Below are 9,836 nucleotides of genomic sequence, written 5' to 3' on the forward strand. Positions count from 1 at the left end.
GAATTTTGGCTCATATCTCCCAGCAGTAATACATAATAATATTATCACATAGAGTTGTGTTGTTCTGGTAAATGTGATGTCAGCTAAGATTGCAGAACAAAAGAACAATAAAATGTATTTCCTTTTACTTCCAGGAACACTAAGTTATGGATATGCATGGAATACTGCGGGGGAGGTTCATTACAGGATATTTACGATGGTGAGACACAGTTGTTCTTTAATTATCAGCAGATATTTTTTTCTAATAACATACATTGTGGGTTACAGGGTGTGGTTATAGTTACATTTGTGCTACAGCTGTGATACTTTGTAGAAGTGTTTGTACATAATACCCACAATGCATAATAACTGCTTGTTATATGCAGTGATGCAATGATGATTAATACTGAAATATTAATATTGTTCCTGTTGGCCACCCTGACAGAATCAGGTGATTATTAACATAATATGTATGCAATAATTTGATCATAAGGTTGAATCTGCCTCCAGGAATAAAATGACCTATAGTGGGCACCCCTGAGTGTTCATAGGGTCTTTGTTTAATGTGTTGCTGATATTGTATTTCTGCAGTGACTGGCCCTCTAAAGGAGAAACAAATTTAGAATCAGTCCAAAGTGTCACATTTTTCTACTGTACTGATATTGAAATTCCATCATTATCCCACAGAGACCATTAAGATAGTAAATCTGCAGGGTTGTCCTAGCAAAGAGATCCCCAGAGTTGGATTTCAGTTTTCCAATTCAGACACTTGGTAAGAAATTGGGCTTATTTAACGACGTAACAAATATTTTAGTTACTGAGTACATTTTTTGTTGATTGTTTTTATTTCCTGGGAATTATATTTATCATGATAATGTTTCTAATATTGACACATTTATTTAAATATTTTGTTTACAGGACAGAGTTGGACATGGACTTCAAGGAAGGAGCCTTCAGAATAATGAGGTAATTGGATGTTATGTGGGCCTTGTGTGCAATTGTCCAAAGCAACACATGTGTAACTTGTGTAACATCCCTGTGTGTTAATTCACAAACCACTCAAGAGACAAAAGCCATAATTTCCACATCATAGGGACAAGCAGGTAGAGATTTAACTTGTGTTAACTTTTTATTACACACCCAGTAATAAAAGAACACTGAGTAATAAAAGAACACTTTTTCTGTCAGTGTGAAGGCCATTGCAACCTTTTTTTTTCATCATTTTTTATTTCAAAGAATAATTTAAGGTTTCATTACAGTGCATGTTAAATTGTAAATATAGACGTTCTTCATATTTTGTGGCAAACCGTCATAATTAAAGTTAGCAAAACTGTAAATAGACCTTCTTCATGCCCCTGTTTATTCTTAATGTTTTGTTTATTTTGTGTGTATCAGGGTTAGATATTAAATTTTTAACCTTTCCCAAGACCAAAGCGCAGAATAAAGCCGTATAAAAAATGTCTGATATAATGTTAAATACATTTAAAGGGGTTATAGAATTCAAAACTGCTTTTATGTCTTTGTTGTTGAATATAGGCAGCTTGACGTGTTGAATGGAACGTACCAAAATCTCAAATCCATCTCTGACATCCTCTGTGTAAAACAGGGACTTGCGCTTCCACCAAACAGGCCAAACAAATACCAGTTGTAGTGATAAAAAGGTGCAGGTCTATTTACAGTGCAGGAAGGAGCTCAAAATTCTAACAAAAAAAAATCAAAAATAAAAATAAAATATTTTTACAAAAGATACAGAGTCACAGTAAGCTGCTGTACCAGTGCTGCCCCCCTCCTTACTAGTCTGTCCCCCCAAATACACCCCAACATCATCTCATAATGGGGCGAGCTCAATATGGAAGGGGGGAAAGCAGGGGGTCAATCTAGCATCTTCCCCCCAGCTCCACATTAAACACACTTTTCCTGTGTCCCAAGCTGGCCTATAAAGGCACCGTTCTCCCAGGCGCGCTTTCCATGAGGAACCTTTATGCTGCCGGACCAGGAACAGCAGGATGAATAATGGAGCTGAATCAGTGGGTACCTCACTGTTCACTAGCATAGTTAACAATAAGTTCATAAATGAAAGTTTATGGTAACATATGGTATGTTATATTTATTTGGCAGTGCTAAACTCATAATTGCAATATGGGATGTGTAAGTGCAGTGTTTGCACTTTTTAACTGTGTGGGCCGTGTTGTAATTGTATTATTATGTTATGTCTGTTTTCTGCACTGGTGCCAACTACAAATCCCATATTGCAATCATTAGCTTAGCATTCCCAAACAAACACAACACATCATATGTTACCATAAACTTTCATTTATTAACTTATTGTTAACTATGGCTTATTTTACACTCTGCATGCATGTTTTATTTGAGCACTTTTTTGATAAGCCAGTCCTGAAATTCTTCATTTTCAAGCAAAATATCTTGAGATGTACACTTGCCTGGCATGTTTGGTAAGATAGCAAGTGTAAGGACGTATGTTTGTGTTTTAGAATGCTGCACGGTTGTAAATTCCCTGACTTTCCCTGTCTGGAAATGCCTTTACTGAAATTCCAGAAATGTCCAGACCCGTGTATTTACTATGTAATATGGAACAGTGCAATAATGTTACATGGAAACATAGAAGAGCTCGTGTGTGTGTGTGTATGAATGTTCAGGAGTCTGATAGTTGTCTGGCAGTGAGTGCATGTGAGGGGTGTGTAGAGTCCTTCACAATGCTGCTGGCTTTTCGGACGTCCATTATGGACTCTGATGGGTGGTGGGAGACGGGCTTTCCTCAGCCTCCCTGGAAGTGAAGGTGCTGACGTGGTGACGTATTTTCACCCAGAAGTGAATGAGTGATGTCGGTCAAATGGAAGCAACATAATTATAGCTATATAAAATACCACAGTTTGGAAATGTAGAACCTAGCCTTTATTTTAATGAAGTTACATTTGTCAGAAATATGTGTATGCTACTATGCTACTGCTACTATCAACATCGGCTGAATTATAGTATTACGTCATTGCCTTCACTTCAGCAGCATGTCAGTCAGTTACAGAGATGAGCGAGGTTAAAATCTTTAAAATTAAAAGTATTTTCATTTGAAAAACTCTCGCGGGAAGAATTGTGCTGTGCTGTGATTGGCTGCTGGTTCCTATAGTTCAGGCGTAAACAGAAATGAACACTCATATGTCGAATCCTTGCTGGTGAGACGTGTTGTTCGTGCGAGCTACTGCGGAGCATCTCAGCATCTTCAAACCTTCATCTCTTCTGGAAGATTTTCATCTACAGCATCTCAGCATCGAGAAGCCTTCATCAATTCAGGAAGATATTCATCTACAGCGACTGGACGACGCATCTCAGCTACATTCAGGCCCATCCGGATTTACCCACGTCGCGGGGAATAATCAGGTGAGGAGAGAACATGTCTCGGCGTGTCTGCTAACTCTACATAAGGGCTTTTAAAAAGACAGAAATGTACTCAGAAAATGTGAAAATGCTGCGTCATCAGTGCTAGTCAGTGTTGCTAGTTGTGGAGGTCTGGTGAGGGGGGGAACGAAGCTCCGGTGTAAAAGAAAAGAGGTCGGCAGATGCAGAAACCTGTCGGGTTCCACACTGACGCTTTATTTTGGCTTCAGGCACCAGCAGGTGCGTTACGAGCTGTATTCTCCACGAACACAGAAAACACTTTATCGCCACCTTGTGGCAGCGCCGCATGCTGCAGTGACGGAATTATCGTGTTAAATACGATATCGTGCAGCAGCGAAACACAAATCGGTCACGTTCGTGTCAAACTGTGCAGGCAGTATTTACTGTAGCCATTTCTAGCCATATCTACAACTGATTGTTTTTGTCCAAAAATGCGCGGGAAAAACCACTAAGGGCGGGAAAGTGACGCAGGCACGCACCACGTGATCAGGTGCTAGGCTCTGATTGGCCCGTGATGGTTACACCCGCCTCCAACCTGTAAGACTAGAAGCAATTTATGTTGCTGTTGGTGATTTTATACTCACTGGTCTTCTAATAGTATCGTTGTGTTTAATTATATTATTTTATACATTTATATTATAAAGAGATAAACTCTTTATAGGGAAAGGGGGTTTCAGGAAGGGGGGAAATATCTAGACAAAAAATACATCAAAATGATCATACAGGCAAGTAGAGATAGAGGCAGAGATTTACAGACAGTTACAAATTTTGTTCACTTTTGATAGACAGCAGACACATTTGAGCATTTTGAGCATAGTATTTTTTTTCAATGACATGCATGTATGCATTTATAATCTCATAGTCAGATATTATGAGTGTTAAGGTGTCAAACTTTTTTCCCCCTGGATCAACATGTCATATCTTGGTGAAAGTCAGAAGTAGCAGAGGAATATGAAATTGGTCCAATCAGAAAGGGCTCTAATGAGATATTTTGGCATTTCAGAGAAGCAGCCGACCAAGATCAAGCCCACGGTGGAACATACGCGGTCCACGATGGACGTGGTTCCAGAGACTCCACTTCCAGCTGCTTTTGGAGGATTCAGTTTCCTGAAGCACATTGGAAGAGGCTCATATGGAGATGTTTTTGAGGTAAATAAGAGCAGAACCTTGGCCATCATCTGCTAAATTGTGTGTCCTTGTGGCTGACTGGTTTTAAGGTCAGATGAGGATTTCTTGTGGAAGCTGGCAAAGATGCTGCAGTGTTTGTGGAGAGTGGACACTGGTGACAGGTGATGTGGAATTTCTTTGGACTTTTTTATTTTTCTTTATTTCAGGCCAGAAACATCACTACTGGGGCATATTCTGCAGTGAAGGTGCAGAATATCGAGTCGCAGGATGACTTCACCCTTGTTCAGCAGGAAGTGGATATCTTGAAAGAGTGTGACCACAAGAACATTGTGGCAGTTCACACCAGCACCCTGAGGTAAGAAGGACCATTAACAGTGACATGAGAACTGCTGTCCCAGAGAATGGTGACTAAAGGCTTTTCTTTTCTTGTGTAGAGAGGAAAAGCTGTACATAGCAATGGAGTTCTGTGCAGGAGGTTCACTTCAAGATATCTATGAAGGTACCGAACTGCGTCACATGACATCTTTGTTAAGATGTGTGTAGATGGTGTGTTCACTGTGTTTGTTTTTAACAGAGACTGGACCCCTGTCAGAGCAGGAGATTGCTTTTGTGTGCAGAGAGACCCTCCAGGTAACCGCCCGCGCTCTCAGACACGTACACTCACATACACACACTGCTCATTTTCTAAAGACTTTGTTCTAACATGGTGTTTCTGTTTGCAGGCACTGCAGTATCTCCACAGGTCCAACATCATCCACAGGGACATCAAAGGTGGAAATATTCTGCTGACAGAAAAGGGCGACGTGAAAATCAGTGAGGAACTCTCCAGAACGCCGTTCGCTCAGACTTATGTGTCTGACCTGTGATCTATGTCTCATCATAAATGTGTCTCTTCTCTTGTTGCAGCTGACTTTGGACTCGCTGCTAAAGTCTCCAACTCCACTGAGAGACAGAAGTCAGTGGTTGGGACGACACATTGGTAAGATCACTTTGTGTGTGTGTGTGTGTGTGTGTGTGTGTGTGTAGGAAGACTCTCCGTATTAGGTGTACTGTGTGGACATTTGATCATTTCTTCATATTTGAGGTCATGCAGAAGACTAACAGGAATATCTTTAGATTTACTCTGTGTGTGTTTGTGTGTACAGGATTGCTCCAGAGGTCTATGCTGCAGAACACAATGGTGGTTATGACCATTTGTGTGACATCTGGTCTCTGGGCATCACCGCTGTGGAGCTGGGAGAACCGGAGCACCCACTTTTTTATTTGGGTTCTATGAAGTAAATGAAAACCCTTTCTCACACACACACACACACACACAAACACACAGACAGCCACACAGACAGCCACACACAGGGAGATATATGTAGAGGATGACTGTGTACTAATATATATGTATTTCTCTGTGTGTGTTTTCAGTTTCCCAGCATGTCTGTCCGACAGCAGCTTCCTGCCTCTGGAGCTGAAGGAGACGGGGAAATGGTGAGTCTGTCCTCTGTCCTTCATGAGAACTGATGAGCCTCATTGCAAACAAACACTGACAGTTTCTTTCTTCAGGTCTGACGATTACCAATGTTTCGTCAAGCTCTCCCTGACCGAGAACCCAGTGGAAAGGCCAGATTCAGAGACTCTGCTGTTGGTATGTAACACACACACACAGACATTTGGGGACATTTGTTTCCTTTTGTGAAACTGAAAGGGTTAATTTCTCAGAATATCCATGCTGTCCTAATCAAATCCAGCCCTCCAGTAGCTGTGATCTTCACTACATGGGATTTATATGATTCCTAATTTTTATGAATCCCCCACACACTTCTGACACTCCTCTGTTGTGTGTGTTCTTGTGTGTGCAGCATGCCTTTGTAACTCAGGACGGCTTGACACAGAGTCTCATGATGGAGCTGCTGCAGAACAAGAAGAAGCTGAAAGAACAGGCGGTCTTCTCAGACTCCATCCAGCTGTCATCTGCACAGCTCCATGAGGAGGATGATCTGGGATGGGAGGAGTCACCCAGATCTCCACAGCCCAACCTCTGGACCTTTCCAGCCGCTCCTGAGCCTCATGACCCTGCAGTCATTGAAGATCTAGGATGGGAAGAATCTACAGAGTTTTCCTGTTCTCCTCAAGACAGTCTGGATTGTGCAGATACTTATGAGCTGCAGGACTTGAATGAGGATGATCACCTGCAGTGGCTTGAGGATCCTCAGCTTCACCTACCATCAATGGAGCCATCTGGTGGTCCGGAGGAACCATCTCCAGATTATCCAGCAGCTTCTGTTTATACAGAGCGCCCCCGACCTCCAAAACGTCTTCTGCAGCGTCTGCGCCGGGGAGTGACCCGCTTCTTCAAATGCCTGCGAAGAACCCTGTGCTGCACTTGCTCTGCATCTCCATAGACGTGCCCAATGAACTCAGAATAGAGACCAACCTACTAGGTGAGCCTTAAAATATCTTCAGCAGTACAAATAACCATAAACAGACTCAAAACACACAGGGACTGTGCTGCAGTCTGTCAGTGGAAAAAAAATTCAGAGCTCTTAATTGTGACTGAAGGAGAAACACACTTATTTCCCTGTCCAGTTATATACACATAAGAGAGAGACATTTTTTATCTTTACGTCCTAGCATGCATCATAATTAATGTGAATATTTCAGAATCAGCAGAGATTTTAAAATAAATGACCATTTTATCAAGATCTGTCACAGCTCCACACCCTGGCCAAGCTGCCCTTGACACTCAGGCCGCCTCTCCCCTACACCACAGCCAAGTCGTGCAAACAGAAGACCCCAGCCTGGAACATCACCGTTGTGACCAGCTTAGCGAGGGCAGGCCTGAAGGCCACCAGGACTCAGCCGGACCAGACAACTGAGAGGTATGTGCATGCACTGCCCATGTACACGTGGGTTTTTCTCCGGGTACTCCGGTTTCCCACACTCAAAACAGATTTCAAATATTTTTTCTAATATCAATTATTTTTTTATTATTTGAAATCTGTCATGTAATTAAGTTAATTTGGCAGCTAAATTTAGTCAAACTACTGGTTGTTCTGTGAGCCAGTATGAATTGGCAAACCAAAACCAAAACCCTGGTGGTGTATTTTGGTAACACACTCACCTTCTCGGTGATTAAACCAGGTTCAAATCCTGGCCAGGGTGGAACCAAATGGTTTGCCCTCGACAAAAGGTTTTAAATTCCTTATTTGGGCCTGTCAGTATGACAGACCATTTACTATTGTGCTGGGAAAACGTTTTTGACTCCTGAGGGTAAACATTTAAGCTAGCGACCCGGGAGTCGAGGCGAGGCCGAAGGCCTGACCTCTCTGCACAAAATGACATATTGGTTGCTTCGTTGGGGACTACAGGTCGCCAACAATTCATGACCAAACGTTTAAAAGTGTGAAAAAAACAGGTTTCTTAGAATTTGCAATGACACAGTTCAGCGCGCGCACACACACAAATTTTATATTAGGTTGTGCGGCTTTTTGTTCCACATGGTTTGATATATGGCTCTGCTCTGTGGGATTTAAGGATCATGCACAATTCCCCAAAAAGCGTTTTCGGAGCGTGTTTATTATTCTAGTCAAAAATTTGAAGTTTTTTTTGTCCACATAGTTAGACATACAAAGACGTGTTTATGTCATCTCATAGATCTTGCCAAGACCGATGTTTTGACATATGGCTCGTCTCTGTTTGATTTACAGATCATGCAAAATTTTGGAAAAACAAAAAGTGTCAATGGGTGAAAAAAATGTATAATTTTTTATTTCAGTCACTTTTTTGCCACTTAATGCGGGCTGTACTGAAGCACGCACACTGGCAAGCTATATATAAAAAATTAGTACTTTATTGTGTGAGGTGTGCTATTATTTTTATAAGCAATCGAAGTGGGCGTGGCTGAGCTATTAACTGCACTTTATTAGGAATGCCTTGAGGTAACATGCAAATTTTGTTAACGTTTTCAGTGTTAGCATGCTAACATGCTATATTTTCAACATGCTCCAATTGTCAATAATTTTCATAGTATTCCAAAAAAAGTAGACGAGAAGTACCCAGACCTACTACTTCCAGCCGAATTCTGTAGTAGGCATTCGATGGACACCTCACTATCCCATAAGGCAGCGGGAGAGGCGGCGTCATAATCGAAACATGTCGGGAAACGGCTCTTTTCAAGTGTAAGTACCTTAAGGAGAACGTTGCTCATTGTGGTTAAATTACCTTTACAACTTACCCTTTGTAAAGGTAAAAAATAACAACAAAGCCCATTGAGACATACTGTATGAGATTATGTGCCCTACAGGGTGGTAGTAGCCTAGTGGGTAACACACTCGCCTATGAACCAGAAGACCCAGGTTCAAATCCCACTTACTACCATTGTGTCCCTGAGCAAGACACTTAACCCTGAGTTGCTCCAGAGGAGGACTGTCCCTGTAACTACGGATTGTAAATCGCTGTGGATAAGGGCGTCTGATAAATGCTGTAAATGTAATGTAAATGTAACACAGACAGGGATGGAAGGAGTGGCCAGAGAAGCCCCCAAACTCCAGTCGAGACATGCAGGGAGCAAGCCTGTATGTCTCTCGTTCCAAGAAGGTACTGCTCTGTGTGTCGATAACCAGTCGGACATTCCAGGACCTGCATGATCCCAGAAGGCACCACCCTGTGGTTCCGGGACTGCCTCCCTGCAAGACACAGGGAGGAGCCCTGGGGAATCCAGCAGGGATGTGCAGAGGCAGGGAACACAGCCGGTACCTGGTTAAGCAGTCCAGAGTAATCTCTGATGGAGCCACTTAGGCTCGATTGCTCAGGACTCTGTTCAACAGATGCTGCAACATTAATGTGGACAGACGTTACATGTCTTGATTATGTTTCAGTGCTGTTCCTGATTAATTGTAACGTATGTAGCAACCGTGCCATCATGTTAAGCTCTATAAGCCTATAGTTAGCTACAGGTTCCGTTTAGCCCATAAACCACTACACCACGTTAAGAACAAACAAAATGAATTAAATATAGTCAGGTTCAATTTACAATTTAACATATCGAAAACAGAGTTACAAAGGAGAAGTATTAAAAAAAAAAACACAATAAGACAAATCGAAATAAAATTATTCCATGCAAAATAATCTGTTCTACACAAGACACATGAAAATAAATGGTACAATCGGTTGACAACCAAACCTTCCTTATATAATGGATTATGGATTACTGGTGCTTCGGCCAGGTACTTAAAGACTTCAAAAGGATAAATCGATAAAGTCTAGAACATAGTAAAATGATTATCCATAAAACAATGGCTGACAACCCAGCAGCTTTACAGCATCAA

General features: G+C 41.8%; 1 protein-coding gene across 1 annotated transcript; it reads left to right on the forward strand.

Annotated features, from left to right (window-relative positions):
* Positions 1-3,174: 3,174 nt before the first annotated feature.
* Positions 3,175-9,306, forward strand: LOC114793881 (serine/threonine-protein kinase 4 homolog A-like). The gene is made up of 14 exons (XM_028986028.1): positions 3,175-3,372; positions 4,394-4,539; positions 4,725-4,873; positions 4,953-5,017; positions 5,093-5,148; positions 5,241-5,331; positions 5,425-5,497; positions 5,664-5,795; positions 5,935-5,997; positions 6,073-6,154; positions 6,369-6,750; positions 6,834-6,950; positions 7,211-7,388; positions 9,018-9,306. Exons 2-14 carry the CDS (start codon positions 4,444-4,446, stop codon positions 9,304-9,306), a joined length of 1,773 nt encoding a protein of 590 aa, XP_028841861.1. The 5' UTR covers positions 3,175-3,372; positions 4,394-4,443.
* The last annotated feature ends 530 nt before the right edge of the window (positions 9,307-9,836 follow it).

Source organism: Denticeps clupeoides, chromosome 7 (assembly GCF_900700375.1).
Source record: "Denticeps clupeoides chromosome 7, fDenClu1.1, whole genome shotgun sequence".
Lineage (NCBI taxonomy): Eukaryota > Metazoa > Chordata > Actinopteri > Clupeiformes > Denticipitidae > Denticeps > Denticeps clupeoides.